Source organism: Xyrauchen texanus, chromosome 24 (assembly GCF_025860055.1).
Source record: "Xyrauchen texanus isolate HMW12.3.18 chromosome 24, RBS_HiC_50CHRs, whole genome shotgun sequence".
NCBI classification, from domain to species: Eukaryota; Metazoa; Chordata; class Actinopteri; order Cypriniformes; family Catostomidae; genus Xyrauchen; species Xyrauchen texanus.
In genome coordinates, this window is record NC_068299.1 from 36,410,966 (window position 1) to 36,428,799 (window position 17,834).

General features: G+C 38.6%; 1 protein-coding gene across 1 annotated transcript in view; it reads right to left on the reverse strand.

Moving 5' to 3' along the window:
* LOC127617762 (CUB and sushi domain-containing protein 1-like) overlaps positions 1 to 17,834 on the reverse strand; it is a 496,749-nt gene that overhangs the window by 228,719 nt on the left and 250,196 nt on the right. The window contains exons 15-20 of the mRNA XM_052089839.1: positions 16,517 to 16,711; positions 15,746 to 15,884; positions 11,820 to 12,007; positions 7,103 to 7,291; positions 1,582 to 1,698; positions 155 to 370 (exon numbers count right to left, since the gene is read on the reverse strand). Coding sequence (XP_051945799.1) covers positions 155 to 370; positions 1,582 to 1,698; positions 7,103 to 7,291; positions 11,820 to 12,007; positions 15,746 to 15,884; positions 16,517 to 16,711 — 1,044 coding nt within the window. The remainder of the gene's footprint in view (positions 1 to 154; positions 371 to 1,581; positions 1,699 to 7,102; positions 7,292 to 11,819; positions 12,008 to 15,745; positions 15,885 to 16,516; positions 16,712 to 17,834) is intronic.

Sequence of the window (17,834 nt, forward strand, 5' to 3'; positions counted from 1 at the left end):
TGTAATTGACACCCCTAGTCTGCGAACAGTTGTGTAGTGTGCAAACCAGCATGACAGAAAACAAGAAACTATGGGTCTTTAAATGTGTGCAGTCATGGCATAAGCATCCATGCCTTCAAGCAATCCATAATGAACAGAATGAACATCGACCAACCAGAGAAGGTGATATTGAAGCCCTCGTACGACATGGAGAAGTCCGAGACGAAGCGTAGCTGGACACTGAAGTTGCCAATTAGGCCGGCTTTGATGGAGGGGGGCAGGACGGAGCCTGTGAGTCTAGCCACCGGCTCGGTGAAGCTGCCGTCTTCGGTAATGAGCAAGTAATCATGGGAGTCTTCCAGGTGGAACGTGTGGAAGAGAAGCTGCACTCCTGGGGAGTTTCAGATGAGATTAGAGCCGTCAGTCACAGCAAAATCTCTGCTTCACCCTCATAACCCACTGAGAACACTTCATAGCTAATGTAATACTGATCGAAACAGAAACACATTCACCCAACATGCTACTGAGTATTAAAAATGTAGAAAATGTGAAAGGTATCTTAAATTCATTATCAAGGGTAATTTCAAAAGGGCATAGAAAGATATTATTCCAGGTAGGGTTACAAATCTTCGAGACATCTGATTTTTAAATTGAATTGGGCGTTCACTCTAAGCATGTCTTTTTCTATGTAAGCATGTGCTAGACGGATGACTTTGACCGTTGCGCAGTGTCTCGCTGTTATTTCAGCATCTCATGAAGAAAGGATGCATTTTTTAAGACACAGTGTCAATTGTAAAGGAAATTCAGTATTTGAAATGCGACGTGAGACACCCACGTTCTGTTTATGCATTGCATGGTGTCTGTTTTAGTCCAAGAATGCAATTATTGTCAGTGCTTGGCACACATCCAATATTCTAATGCAAATTTTCGCATTCAAATGTGCATTTTTTATCGTACATACGACTCATATTCAAATTTTAATTTGAAAGCCCTACTGTACATGTGCATACTGTAGTTAGGATAGCATAATAGTGTAACCGGTCCTGCTCAACCCGGTCCAAGCGGGATTCGAACCGGTGTAAGCTGGCATGGGAGGCTGGCGCACTAACGAGGAGGCTTAAGGCTACAGCCTCTAGCATCAGTCGCAAGTGCGCCTCTTGAGGCCAAGGAAGTGATGTTTACACCTTGCTCCCGTTACAATCACTTAAGGCATATCACCTCCTAAAACAGAGGAGACCATGCTTCTCAAATCTTTTTTTATTGACGTCAAAGGTGAGGCATCCGATTTAAAACCCCACCGTATTCTGGAACAAATTCACTTGGTAAGCGCTAGCAAAAATCGGCAGATGCCAAAAATTGGTAGCACATTTTATTGCTCTACATTTACATACTATACTTACAACAACTACAGGAATTACTGGGTACTAACCCTAAACCTAACCCCAAGCCTAACCTTAATCCATATTAAATACATGTAGTTACCTAATATTACTCAGTTCTTTCATGGGTAAGTTCACTGAAAGTACACATACTGTCAAATAAATTGCAACTGAAAAAACTAGTAGAGAACTACTGTTGTAACTCAAAATCTCTTTGTCTTACCTTTTCCATGGGACACTTCAATAGTCCATGTGCAGTTCAGAGAGTTTGGGTAGAAATCGGGAAAACCAGGGGACAAAACAGTTCCAGTTTTTCCATAGATATAACCCCCACACAGAGCTGGAAGAGAAGAAGAAGGACTCATGTTTAGCTATGAGCTACTTTTAGCATGTTGCTAAGCAGTTACTAGGGTGTTCTGGGTGGTTGCTATGGTGTTGATATGCAGTTGTCAAGGTGGTTTGGGTGGTTGCCAGGGCCTTGCTATGCCATTGCTAGGATGCTCTATTTGGTTGCTAGGACTTTGCTATGCGGTTGCTAAGGTGTTCTGGAAAGTTGCTTGTGCATTGCTAGAAGGTTGTTTAAAGATTGTTCTAAAAGTCAAAAGAGCCCACCCTAAGTCTCTTTGACAGACGTGCCCAAACTTTTTCCTACGAAGGGCCAAAAATCAAACTTTATTGAGTAAACGTTGCATTATATCAAACTGTATTATATTAAAAACCAGTTTTCCTGGTTCCCCTCCTGTATGATGAATATAAATAAAACATTACCAGCACTCAACAATCTACTAAATGAATGTAATGAAATGCTGTGTCATTGGCATATTTGTATAATTAATATGTTTTTTTTTTTTATATTATACTTTTTATTGTTTTTCCCTCTTGTCATATACTTCAAGGCGGGTCAAATCAAAGGTCATCACGGGCCAACTTTGGCCTGCGGGCCCTGATTTGGGCATAGAGTCTATGATTTTCTGGTCTCTACATGTTGCTCATGTTTAAAGGATTTGATTTAAGGGATGAGTGACCAGTCTGGAGTCGGGTAATTAATTTATACTCAACTTAATTTGCAACAAATTTCAGTGCTGCCTTAACTTCTAACACCTGGAGGACTGTTTATAACAGGGTCACAAAAAGAATTATAAAGAAAATGCCACTCTCAATATAAATCGTTAATTCTTCAATACAAAACAAACAAAGATGAAAGTGATGAGAGGCTTTCATCGTCTTAAACTGGAGTTAATTAGCTCATTGAAATACCAACATAATCAGCAATGACTCAACTATGAATGAATCGATGTGGAGCTGATACAGATATCTGGGTCACATTCGGCTAACAATTTCCACAACATGTAAAATACACTTTTCCAAAAATAATGTCTATGAAACACTTGCAATACTCCCTCTCTTTGTATAGATACTACAATATGGCAAAGGCAAAACATGGAAATAGACATGTTTTGACATGGAATGCTGCAGAGTTTAATGATTCGCTAAATAATAAGAGTCTGACGGCAAATACAATGATAACACTTGTAAGAAGACGAAAAAGAAATGTAACAACGCTGGCAATATTGCAACTGGAGAACATCAGGAGAGACAGCCAAAAAAAATAAAAAATCGTTAAGCTGAAAGCACCGGAACAACAAGACAGACAAAAAAAGAATATTGAATGTGTCCTTGAGCAATGATTACTGGCCTACAAATATCAAAATAAATCATACGGGGAAGGTTATGACACAACACAGTCATCATAACAGCAACATTTGCCCTTAAATGGCACATTCAATATTTTTGTCAAAAGGAAAGCTCTATCTTATTAAATTTGGAGCTAGACCTTTTCCGTAAATATAAAAAATTAAATAAAAAAAATAATAAAAAAGCACATACAACAACAGACTGAAAGAGAATTGTCTGCTTTTGTATTTTTTTGGAACGTGGCTCATTCAGTAAGAATTTCGACTCTTATCCATTTTGTAATAAATCATCAGTCTGACAGGAGAGAAACGTGTCATCCTCCAGTAACATGCATTTACATTTCCACAAACAAACGTTGAGTAGCTGTCCCGTCTAATGAAGGTCAAGCTCTGATGAGAGTCCATCAGACAAAATCAAAGTTTATTAGAGGAAATGCACAGCAGATAAGATGCAGGCACAGGAGGACATTGGGAATTCCGGAACGTACAGGCAGCAGCCTGATTGCTCTGACTGGAAAACACTTTGTTTACTTCAACCCCTGCAACAGGGAAACAAATAAGATAAACAGCTTTGTAGAGCAATCTCCTGTAGGCACTCTTGCCTATCTGGCTTAGGACTCTTTGTGACTGCCGTTCCATTATTATTTGCTCCCGCTGTCCTTTTTCCCTTTTAAGGTTATCTACGAAACAGCTCACGCTAGTCACCTCTCCTCTAATTAAAAATGTATGAAGTCAAATCTTAAGAGGATGATAAGAAGGCTTACCCTTTTCCCCCTGATAAAAATGTGATGCATGCTAGGCGGTGAGGAGTTGCGCTGAATGAAACCGGAATAGAGCGCAACAGCGCCCGGACACTTTTTCAGAGGTGGCCTTGGATCTGGAAGTAATGTTCTCATTCATTTCCATCGTAGTGTTTAATAAACTACAGTAAAGAGTTCTAAGCTCTTCAGGCAAAAGGACGATGGTACAAGACTGTCCTTAAATTCTATGATGGTGTTTGATGGTACAATATAACATTTAGAGTCATTGATTATGTAAGCGATAATGTACCATGAGCCTGTCATTAACAAACACACAAAAAAAAGGTATTGCATACCTCGGGTCTTTAGTGACCGGGCATATATATCTATAAAAATGGAGCTACAAAATGCCCAGAGAGTGTACAAGACAATTAAAGAAGAATAAAATATATTCTGTCATATTTTGATGTTTCATTCTTCATATATCAAACAGTTGCAACAAATGATACAATATGATTTATTACATCCACACTGAAATTTTATAAGACGCTACTGGCTGTCAAATACCTACTGAACTAAACACATATAAGCTACATAAGATTAACAATTTAAATTTTTATTCAGTGAATTGATTTTAAATAGACATACAACTTTCAGGATATCAGTAGCACACCCAAATGGCAATAGCCATATCATACTGTTCATGCATTGTACTTCCACATTGCTTCTTCATTAAATGCCAATGTCAAATGTAAATCAAGACAATCACTGAAACAACAGCGCCACCTTGAGTAACAAATAGCATGTTTTTATGTATTTGTGCATGCATCTGGAATGCTGATAATTCATCAGCATTGCACAGAAAATCTACATGATATAGTACTCATTTGTATGAATATAGTACATATTTGTTTTGTAATAAACAAAGAAATAGATATCCTGTGATTATTAAACTTATATAGATATGAAATTATCCTAAACATATAAATTACGGAAGAGCAAATATATATTGTGACACTTTTACTGCACATACCTATGGAGGACAAAACATGCAAAAATAATACATAAATAAATAAATAAATAAATGTAATAATAAGAAAATAAATAAAGGAATAAATGTCTTGATAAAAAAAAATATAATTCATTTTTAATGAAAGTTATTCCTGAATTTATTTTTGTAGACTTTTTTTCCTTTATTTATTATTTTCTCTTTTTATTTTTATTCTTTAAAACTTTTTTTATTCTTTAATTTGTTATTATTTGTTATTATTATTTATTAATGCATTCATTTATTTTTATATTTATTTATTCCCACATGCATTTATTTTTGTATTTATTCTTACATTTCTGTCTCTTGTATGATAATTATATGGGTGGGTCCTGTTTACCATTGGCTTATTGTAGATTGAAGCGTGTGCTCGATTACTCTTGACTTGTTTTGATGTGACATTAGGTCATAGCCATATCGTGTAAACAATTTTTCTTATTTCTCTATTTTTTTATTTTACTATTATTTGTGGGGCTAAGAACATAAGAGCTTAAGTCAATTCAAGATGTATTGGTTATACTACAATCACAAAATAAATGGGGAGCTGTTTCTTCAACAAAACCACCAAATGAGCAAGTTTCATAAATGATATGATTTAACCTTATTCTTTTCTTTTTTTTCTGTGTATATAACTTCATATTTTGATGTCTGCAAATTCATAATATAGTTTTCTGTTGATATGATTGTTCATTGTAAAAGATACAACCATGCTTCATTTCCCTGATCGTTTATGTATGTATGTATATATAAGTTCTGCATTAAAGGCAAGGCAAGTTTATTTATATAGCACATTTCATACACAATGGTAATTCAAAGTGCTTTACATAGAAGAGATTAAAATAAGAATAAAAAATAAATAAAAAATAAGAATAATTGAAACAGTTTAGAATATAAAATAAAATCCAGTACAAACAGTCGGACACACAGTGGCACAGTGCTCATTCAGTAAATGCACAGCTAAACAGATGTGTTTTGAGTCTGGATTTGAATGTGACTACTGTAGGAGCACATCTGATCTCTTCTGGAAGCTGGTTCCAGCTGCGGCTGGCATAAAAGCTAAAAGCAGACTCACCTTGCTTAGAGTGAATCCTTGGTATTTCTAGCTGATGTGATCCTAATGATCTGAGTGATCTGTTGGGTTTATATTCAGTGAGCATATCTGCAATATAAAAAAATCTATAGCTGACTTTTCACATATATCTAGATATTTGAACAACTTGCGAATGAAGTCGATAACCACGCATCAAATGACTATGTTTCATTTAGAGTAGAGGTGCTTATTGATGTTTTAGGAGAGCTGTAGGCCGGTATGAATGTCAAAGCACATCCTGGATTGTTAAACTCTCTGCAATACGTTTCCCTGCATATTCAAAATCTGTGCGAGTCAGTGAGTACTAAGTTGGGACGTCCATCTTACTTGCTTCTGATAAGTACTACTGAGCTCTCAACCAATGATGCACTGGAGCTACGCAGCTTCCATGTTGCACACAGAAAAGTACAAATAAATAAATATATATGGGAATATATAAATATAAAAAAAATTAATGAACACATAAATAAAAAAAATTAAAACAATGCAAACTAAATGAATAAATAAAAATAAAGTCAAAAATAAATATAGAAAATAATAAAGGAATAAAGTCATACAATAATAAATTCAGGAATACATTTATTAAAAACTAATTATATTTGTTTTATCAAGACATTTATTCCTTTATTTATTTTTTTATTATTACATGTATTTATTTATTATTTTTGCAGGTTTGAGCCTCCATACATACCACTATTATATATAACTACCAACCCAATACATATTATTTGTAATATTATACTATTCCTAAGTGAAAGGCTGAGGAACACTAAAGAGGTCAGGGCATAACTCAAAAGAAATGAATGAGGTAAAGGGGGTGGAATAAGTTCCCTGGTCACTCAAGACCCGATAAAATCATTTAAAGGGGTTGAATTCCCATTGTAACAGTGACTTCTCTGATTGGTGGATCTCTCTTTAGGTTTATGGGTAATGTAGTTCTTTAACCAGATTTTGGCATGTGGTTAAAAATAAATAAATAAATCACATTAACTTGCGGCTTTTACAGAAGCAAATACCAAATACTTAGCCTCAGAGCTCATGGTAGGTCAGTCTTGAAAGCTTTATTTGGCATTGTTAAAATCAATTTCTCAATGGAGAAAATCAATGGAATTTTTACTTCCAGGACCATCCAGAACTGTTGCACTCTACTGAGAGAGCGCAATGTGGCTTACCATCACAGCTGGGCAGAGCGTGGTTCCACTGATGGTTCCTCTCACACACGATGGGCTCTATATCGCTCAGAGTGTAGCCTTGATCACAGCTGAACGTCACCCTGGAGCCGATGGCGAAATTATTCCCATGCCTCTTCCCATTCACTGGGATCCCAGGATCTAAACACGAATCTGTTTCCATCATAATGCCTGTGAGAAAGGAAAAAAAAAAATATATATATATATACAGTACAGGGTAATACTGTATAGTACTGCAGTACAGTGTGTGTGTATATATATATATATATATCAACAGAGGTCGGTCCACCTGAAATCAGGGCCTTTGTGTTTTTCCTTTCGCTTTCTTCAACCAATACATTTTAATTTCCATTTACTTTTTCTATTAATATTTTTCTGAAAAATCATCAGCACTTTTTCCTAAAGTCGAGAGTTCCCCCCCAGAGTCCTGTGTTGGAGGAACATTTCAATCTGTCAGTGGCACAAGGATTCACTTTTATTATGTGGCCACTGACAAGTCTGTAATAGCCATCAGAAGCGTCTGAATAATGGTGACAGCACGACACAATAGAGTTTCCTCAGAGATTTCAGGCTTACGGCCGTGATGTCAGAGGTAATTCATTGCGACTCATGAACATTGGTCGAGAGTCATCTCATGTTCCCATATTTCTTAATAGTCTGTCTCTTGCAGGACATAACATTATAATAAAATGTTAAATTACTGTAGTAAAGGAGCAACTGGAGACTATCTGCCAAATAATTTGGCTATGCAAAATTGTATACATTAGTCTATTTGTATAATTGTAGGAACATGAATATTTATTATAATTCTAAAAGAAGTGCTTAATATGCCAATTGTGAGGCTCATGAGCAAGGATTGGCAATGGATTCAGCAAATGATGTGACATCATATGCTGAATCCATTGCCAATCCTTGCTCATGGGCCTCACAATTTACATATTAAGCACTTCATTTAGAATTATTTAGAATTTGAGAAAAAAATCATTTGAGGTGGTTGAAGGTATTATCATTGTCACTCTTGTTTTTTATATTTGTTTGATATGAATATATGTACAGGTCATAGCATCGATTTCTTTTAGAAACATTTGAGGTATGGATTCCACTAAAACATGTACCGATTCCGGCTTGTTATGGCTTCTTCCAGTTTTCCCTGCAAACTAATTTACAATAACTGCACACATTAAAACATGCTTTTAACAATAATGACACTTATCTCTGTTTAGCCGCCACTAACAAACAAAGAGACCTTGTGTCAGTGTTGCACATTTGTAAAACATCCTTTGAGCTAATCTTTCCAACAGTGACCATATTCATAAATAAAACAAAATGTCTCAGTTACGTACATAACCTTGGTTCTCTGAGGGGAATGAGACGCTGCGTATGAACACTATGGGACACCATCTGAGTATCACGTGGTCTGAAGCCCTTATATAATCACAACAATTTATTGTGCTATGTCACGGTCTTCATAAAGGTGCTTGCTTTCAGTCAGATTTTCTGCAAAAGGAAAAGCCTATGCAGCTGCTAGAAAGTATGGCCAGCTTGAGTAGCTGCGAGATGCGAACAGGTCCACTTCCTCTCTGTCGAACCTCCTCCAGATTTGTTCCATAATCTGAGAATGTAATGTCCATTCTCTGGGCGTCAGACCCTTTCTTGACAGGAGATCAGCCCACAAGTTCAACCGGAAAGATAGAGATAGTACAATGTCTCGTGCCCATAGAAGAATGTGACGTGCCAGCCTCAGCATGGCAAGAGAGTCCACTCCTCCCTGGCGATTGATTTAGTATACCACTGTTCTGTTGTCCGACCGGATGAGGTCATGACTGTCCTGAATCTCCTGAAGGAAAAACCTTAACCCCAGCAGCACTGTGAGCATCTCCAGCTAGTTTATGTGCCAATATTGCCCCCTGGAGGCGGCGTCTGTCATATCACCATGTGGCAACACACCTGTCCCAACAGACAGCACTAAAAAGGTCTTGCATCCAAAATGCCAAGGGGAATGACAGCGGGCACCGCGATCATGAGACCCAAAAGCCTGTGAAATGTTCTCGCAGGGAGAACATGTCCCACTTTTACCATCGCTAGACCCTGGCATAATGACAGAATGCGAGCTGGAGATGAGGTGCGCCTTCATTGACTGCAAGTTCATCTCCACACCTGGAAACAGAGTCTGATGCCCAGGCAACAGGAACAGAGTCCTGACTATACTGACAGAGTCCGTCTGAATTGTTGACATAACCACACTCTATCTTTTGAAGTACCCAGTTTGAAATGCCCTGCAACTTCTGCCAAGCTACTAGATGGACAGACAGAGTAATTAATGCATCACTCTCACATGTAGCACAACATGTAACAACTAGATGGCACGTTTGGCTTCCATTTGACAACTGCAATAAACAATAAACTGAATTTATTGTATTCAGGCATATATGATGAGTGCCCTGAAATGCATTTACAGCAGGGATGCTGACAGAATAAACCTTTTCCATGGTATTTTGAACGGAGATGAGAGTGTGAACATTGGGGGGAATGTTTACTTGGGAACTGGTTCACCACAACGGCCCCAGCATTCTTTTTGTTGGGACAGCGTGTGGTGCTTACGTTCACTCTGTGTTTTGTGTACACTTGTGTTTTGTGTACACTTGTGTTTGATGAACATTGAATGAGATACACAAGGCATGATGAATGGCAAACTTGAATCGATAGTGAACTCCACTTCATCAATAAATACTTTAACAGGCTTCGGATGGTCAGAAGTATGGTCCTCTGAAAGGTGGCGATATGAAACCCAGACACTCAGTAAGTGTGTGTGTGTGTGTGTGTGTGTGTGTGGAGGAGGGGGGGTTTGATAACCTCGATTCGTAGGAGACACAAAATCACTCTCACAAACAAAAGCATCACCTTGACCAACTCATTGACCACTCACTTCATTTGAGTTGCTGAAAACAAACACAGGCTTAGATAATTTGTGCACTGAAGAACAGAAAATCAGACTAAATGGCATAAATACGAGCGCCTTTATATAGACTGTGATGTATCTCCCTAGGGCCGTCACTTAAGCGCCATCAGCCAATACATTGGCGTAAATGTATAAGGGTATAAACAGACTTCAGACCACTGACACTCGGACAGTATCCCATAGCAATCATAGGCAGCTCAAGTTCCATGAAAGGGAACTTTATTTGCTAATAAACTTAATTATGCCTCACCTCTTTTAAAGACATCTACTGCCTCCATATATTGTCATTGGTCATGTGATGCTATCGCTGCTTCACATATTTTGCTTGTCTTAAAATTATTTTGAGATAACTGCAAAACCACTATCTGACGTTAATCCTAGAGAATCATTACCATTTGCATTGGAAACATCAAATCAGTTGTCACAGATAGCATGTGTAGCCAAAATGTGCACGGTATTACAAAACCGCCCACAGCGGACTGAAAACCCAATATCCCTGCGATTAAATCACAACAGAGGCAGAGGAGGGATACACTCTAAACATTGCCAAGATTTAATAGTGATGGCTTGCTATATAGTGTATTTAGAACTGTGAAACCAATGCAGGCTAGGTCATTTTCTGTGGCAACAAAGTACTGTTAAAAAAATAAAAACAACCATATTGTAATGCATTGTGGGATAATAGTTTAAATAGTTGTGTTTCATATGAAGTCACCGTTGTGATGATTAGTGTTCACTCTGGCTTGGAACTTGATCCTAATTTACTTTGAATCATTTTCTCCAAGCTGCTGTAACAGTGCTATAGAGCACAACTGGTTGCTGTCCATGTTAAATGGAGATAGTAAGCTAAAATAATATAATATAATATAATATAATATAATATAATATAATATAATATAATATAATATAATATAATAATTAAGCATGTTCATGTCCCAGGGGTTGATATTTGTTAAAATGAACATAACTTTTTGTTATGGCACTCTCATTAAAATAGACTTTTTTACCAGGCCTTTATCATTTATTTCTAGTATTTTTCAAATGACTTTGAAGTATATATTTGAATGCATTTGCACTGTACCAGACCCAGACTTTAAATTTTAAACTGTGAAAATCTATTATCTAAAACTATGATATTCTAAGAGTGAAATAAACAAACATTTAAATATTAACTGTTTGAATATTTTTAAATTACGACAGTCATCAATTAAGACCCATCATTTTGCCTACATTTTTTAATTTCTTTCTATTTTCTTTCTTTTTTTTTTTTTCTTTTTTTTTTTTTGTAAAGTTTGAGCAATTTTTAACAAAGGCAACAAAAGAGCATGTTTGAGATGTAATACGAGACAACACAACTTTTTTTTAATTAAAATTTCACTTGTGTCATTTGCAAGCAGCAATTTTGCCAAACTATGCATAAAGTGTGAAAATATTCTTTAACTGTGTGTATGTAGGATACATAAACTGAAATTAGCCCTAGCAGGACAAAGAAATCAGCCATTTTATAAAAAAAAAAAAAAAAAAAACACTTTTCCAGTACAGAATTCTATTAAACACAATATTACACTGGAAATGTAAAATGCCCTGTGCTGGAAATGTTCATGATTTTCAGTAAAAATCTACAGTAACATTTAATTGTAATAAACTTTAAAATTACAACCGTAAAAACTACTGTGAAAGTACAGCAACTATTTGCCAGGAAGATACTGTAAATTCACACTACAGGAGAAGTGGACTTACTCTCGTAGCGTATCTGGAACCCTTCACTTGAGCGGCTGTTGTCGGTGGTGAAGAGCAGGTACATGTAATTGCTGGTGCTAATGAGAAAGTGGGGGGCCTGAGTGCCATGGTACTCGCCAATCAGAGGAGAAGAGTTGGAAGGCCCGTCCCGAATCTCCAGCGTGTCGTAATTAACCTCCGTCTGAAACCTGTTCAGAAAATTGTAGAGAGAGCAGAATATCAGTTTATGACTCAGGTCTTAAGCAGAATTACTCTAATGAGGGAGATTCAATTGGGAAGTTAGCGAACAAAATTTTGTGAGCAAGAAACTGCTTTGAGGAGACTGTGACCAGAGTTTCATGGAAAGGCAATGGCAATTTATTGGTGAGTTCACTCAGAAATGAAAATTCTGCCTTTCTTTACTCATTCACAATTTTTTCTAAACCAATATGACATTCTTCCTGAAAATTAACAACCTGAAATGTAACCCTTAACACGGCCTGCAATGTTTCACAAGCAAGTAGATAAAATAAAAAAATAGATTTTTTGGCATTATTATTATTAATAATACAATAATAATAATTTATCTTGTCTTTAAAAGCTTGTGATTCAGACTCTGTTTGCTCTATATCCTGAAAAAAGCATTAATTTAAATAGCAGCAAATACAAGGAAAAATACATTTTCCTCTGTCACCTTCCATCACACTTCTGAAATGCAGGTGGCGCTCTAACACAGCTAAGCACTCACAATGTGCTCGTCCATTGACACTTTTTTCTATTTTGTGATCCCATGCACTTCCTCTACAGTTTTGTCAGATATCTCCACCTCTGAGTGGACTAGAAGCTTCATCTAGGTGTTGTTGTAAGTTGAAATCAACAATTTTGTAATGATTTAATATATTTAATGAGATAGTCGATAAAAATTTTGCAGATGGTTTGTTTATCATGCTTTTTCTGGTGGACGGCATATTTTATTTTGGACATTTGAGACATCAAATTGGATAATGTACATCCATTGTGCATTCATGAGCATACAGATACTTGTTCAAAGTGGCTTGTGTGTTCACCCAAGACTTGTGTTGTTTATTGCTGAATACTGTAAACAAGCTTCACTCATGAACATGCATTAGACGTCAATAATTTTATTCTGTTTCTCGTATGGCCTCAGAAGATGGAAAATATTACACATAAGTCACATGGTTTACTATAATGATAGTTTGTAGACCTTATTGAATCTTTAAAGTTCCTCTTAATTTCCTCTTAACTGCTTTTGTATTGAAAAGATGGACCAGCAAATGTTTCCTTTTGTTTTATGCAAAAGAAAGTCATTGTAACATCTGTAGGAACGAGGCATGAGGAGGATCTAAGTGCAGGCTTTTATTCATAAAACTCAGAAAACAACACACAACTCGAAACATAACAGAAGCAAATACCAAAAAAACATATGGGTGTAACAACTGACAAAGACAGAGAGAACACAAGGGCAATATATACACAGACAAGGGAAACACATGACAAAGACAACCAATGACAAGACTTGACTAATAACAAGATAACAAGACTATTAAACCGGAACAACTAACAAATCAGAAATGATAACTAGTTAACAAGACAATAAACCAATGAGAACAAGACACATGAACATGAGGGAAACAGGATATCACATGACAAGATAAGGAATACACAGAACTTAAAACTAAAAGTCTTAAATACACCTAGAAACCTCTAGTGGTTGCTAGGTCAAACGTCCCAAGTGTAACAAACACCTTTAAGGAGAAAATCATGGTGCACCTAAACATAACGCCAAACAAAATGTGTTAATGGGAGGAGCAGGACATCATGGAACTGGCAGTCCAAAAAAGCACAGGGCAAATGAAAGAGCAAAATGGACCAGGCGGCCAAGGCAGAACCAGGAGACCAAGCAGGTCAGGAGGATGGTCAGCAGACCAGGGCAGATCAGGTGGTTGGCCAGATGACCAAGGAGACCAGGGCTGATTAGGCGGTTGACCAGAAGACCAAGGAGACCAGGGAAGGCCAGTGGCCAGGGAAGTGGTTCCAGAAAGGGAGCGGCGTCAGGAGGTTTTGGAGGTGGCTCCAGGAATAGAGCAGTGTCTGGCCATTTTGGAGGTTGCTCCAGGAAGGAGCGGGGTCTGGAGGTTTGAGATGCGGCTCCAGGAAGGGAACGGGATCCGGTGGTTTGGGAGGTGGCTCCAGAAAGGAAACAGGGTCCAGCGGTTTGGGAGGTGGCTCCAGAAAGGTAACTATAGGAGGATCAGGAGACCAGGATGGAATTGCTAGAGGGTCAGGAGACCAGGACAGAACTGGCTGAGGGTCAAACGGTGGAGCCACAGGAGGTGGAGGCCCATGGGACAGAGCCACTGGAGATAGGGACTCTGAAGAAAGAGCTACCAGGGATGGAGGCACAACATATGAAGCCAGAGGATCAGACGGAACCGCTGGAGGCTCATAGGGCGGAGCTGTGGAAGACTCGAGGGGCGGAGCCGTGGAACACTCGAGGGAGGGGTGGAGCCAAGAAAGACTTGAGGGGGGGTGGAGCTATGGGCAGGCTCGGGAAACCAGACAGGTCGGGGGACTGTACAGGCTCGGAAAACTGGACGGGCTCGTCGATAGTCTTGGGGGATTGGACAGGCTCTGGAAACTGGACGGGCTCGTTGACAACCACGGGGGACTGGACATGCTCTTGAAACTGGACGGGGTGGTTGATCGCCTCGGGGATCTGGACAGGCTCTGGGAACTGGACAGACTCAAAAATAGGTCAGGTTTGTGAAACTGGATGTCTCGGGAAACTGGACGGGCTTGGGAATCTGGGCCGCTCATTTACTGCCTCTGTGGTCAGGAGCTCTGGCAGCAACGGGGAAACGATCTCCATAGCTGGGAGTGCTGGTAGCGACTGGGGAACGGGCTCTGTGGCCGTGAGCACTGGCAGCGACTGGGGAGTAGAAGACCTTCTCCTCCTCCTCTTCCGGATGGCCATGAGCACTGCTGTGGGAATGACCTCCATGGCCGAGGATGCTGGAACTAGGACAGTCGAGGCTTCAGGCGCTGGCTCTAGGATGGTGGAGGCTTGAAGAACTGGCTAGTTGATCGTGGCAGGTGTGGGCACTGGCTCGTTGACTGTGGCAGGTGTGGATGCTGGCAGTGGCAGTTTTTCACCATACCCCACAGTGTAAGAGGAGAATGTGAGCCTCGATGCATAAATTAATTCAACAAACAAAATATCTGCCTCCTGGCACACGACTTCACTGGCTCGCTGAGTCCAAACTGATAACAGTCATTGAAATCAGTATCTCCCCAATTGAGAACCTGTGCGAGACCACAGAACTGCTCAGTATACTGCTTGATAGTCCCCTCTCCCTGTTTGAGATCAAACAGACTAAAAGCTGCTAGATCCATAGTAGAGGTCAGTTGTTCTGTAACATCTGTAAAAACGAGGCATGAGAAGAAGGATCTAAGTGCAGGCTTTTATTCATAAAACTCTGAAAACTAAACACATTTAACAAAACATAACAGAAGAACAAACCAAACATCCATATAGGTTTAACAACTGACAAAGACAGAGAGAGCACAAGGACAATATCTACACAGACAAGAGAAACACATGAAAAAGACAACCAATGACAAGACTTAACTAAAAACAAAATAACAAGACTACTAAACAGGCACAATATCAAAACAGAACTGATAATAAGTTAACAAAACAACAGTCCAATGAGAACAAGACACATGAACATGAGGGAATATCACATGACAAGACAAGTAATACACAAAACTTCAAACTAAAAGTCTTAAATACACCTAGCGACCTCTAATGATTGTTACCTTCATATGGGCTTGGAATTAAATAATGGTAAATTAAAACAGAATTTTCATTTTTAGGTGAACTATTCTTTTAGCACGCACTGAATTCCCTCCAAAAAAATCGATACCTGTCAAAAGAGATCTTGATGGCATGATCCTTTCTGGCTTCAATCACCCATTCACAGTTGAGGGAGTCTTTGTAGTATCCAGGCCATCCGGGGGACAGCAGAATTCCCAAGGGAGCCGTTAGATGTCCGCCACATGGAGCTGGAACAGGGACAGCACAAAACAATAGATTGTTAGCAGCAGCCCACCTCACGATTCCCACCAGTACCTTCAGAAGAGGTAGAGGTGCTTGCTGATTCATTTCTTGCTTGAGATATTCACTCTGAAGAGTAAAGACTAAGGTCACCTACACCCTAGAGTAAATGCTGTGTCAGAGAACACTGCAAATATAGATTTAAATAGGGGTGGAGCAGGCAAGGAGGGAGATGCTTCGGTGGTGCTACCACAAGTATAGATAACGTTAATGTAAGTCAAATATCCTCCTTAACAGGTGAGTTAGTTTTTGCCTTACAAATCATCCATTATAGAGAAGGTGTTTAGATGTCATAAGATAGCATTGTTTGGGGAACAGGGAGAAAAGTGTTTATGAATTATTAATCTGACATTTTACTCATGATTTGTGTTAAAGTGAATAAAAGTCATTGCTGATGTAACACCTCTAGTGTTCATTTCACCTGAAAAGTGCCATAATATGTATAACTAGTAATTCTATGAGACAAGGCTGTATCCACCTCGTTCCACATCCTCAAAATATATCCGGATGATAAAACTCCATCACATATTTTCGACAGAGCTTTCTCTAGTGTGTCTAAAGCACCCTTAAACGCTCTCACCTTCACACCGAGGGACAGCCGCATTCCACACCACATTTCCGTCCTGGATGACACAGGTGATGGATTCAGATCCGTGGGTCTTGATGAAGCCCTCATCGCATGTGAAGAGCACCGAGCTGCCCAGTAAGAAGTGCTCTCCAAAGCGCTGGCCGTTGACGGGGATACCAGGGTCATGGCATTCATTCTGACCAAATGCTGCAGACGCAGAGTGAAAGTATAATCAGTGTTGAATAAAGCATATAATACCAAACAATTTAGGTCATGCCTGTACATGCCTGAGAAGATAAAAGCACTTAAACGTGCATTAACTGTACCTAACCTTCAATTAAGAGTACTGTAATTTACTATATTTTAATTAACAGCTAACTCAACTTATCTTACTCTTAATACTTTGCTAATTGTCTGATGTGCAAGCTTAGTCTCTCAAGGAAAATGCTGCTGAAGTGACATTTATCTGTGCACAACCAAAAGGTAATTCAAGTGGTTACATTTCATAGGATAATGTAAGTTTATCTTCGGATGTTATCACACGTTTGAAGATTGCATCACAGTAACAAGCTAACGAATATAAAAAATTTAACAAGACATGAATAAAACAAAAGCATTGTGGTGACATTTTTCATTGTGGTGTTTGTGTCAATTCCATAGTTTGTGTGATTGTCTGTACACAACAGGTTCAAACATAGTACGCAAACAGATGCAACATGTGTTTGTGCAGATAGAAAGCTAACATATACTGTACGATACCGCATAATGCAAGAAACATACAAATTTAACAAGGCATTCATTTACATTATGGCATGGCCGAATGCTTGATTATGATTGGTTGACAGCCGTTCCGAGCTGTTTAATAATTAATGTTCTATAACTGCACAGCTTTGAAGTAGATCCAAGTTCGTTGACCGTATTTCAGTTGTATATCACTTTGGCGCGTTCTCCTGTATAAGAGATCACTTTAATATCTCTGGAAAGCGCAGTTGTTCTAAACGGGACATGGACATAAAAACTTGAAACAAATATTTCAGTTAAACAAATGCAAATATGGCATCTGTGGCATACATGGAAAATTGACATTAGACCACTAAATGACAGAACATGAGTGTAAACCCGACATCTGCATTCATTTTCAGTAATTCAATAGTCAGTGGTCAATTAATCCGCTAATAAAATCGAAATTTAAACTATGCAATTTTTCATGAAAAAAGCAACAGCCTGCAACACTGTTGACACTACAGTCAAATCGCCTTTGCACTGGTGCCGTCACGGAGTCCTCAATACTGCCGTCCACCCAGGGGAGTGCTGCTGCCATCCGCCGGGG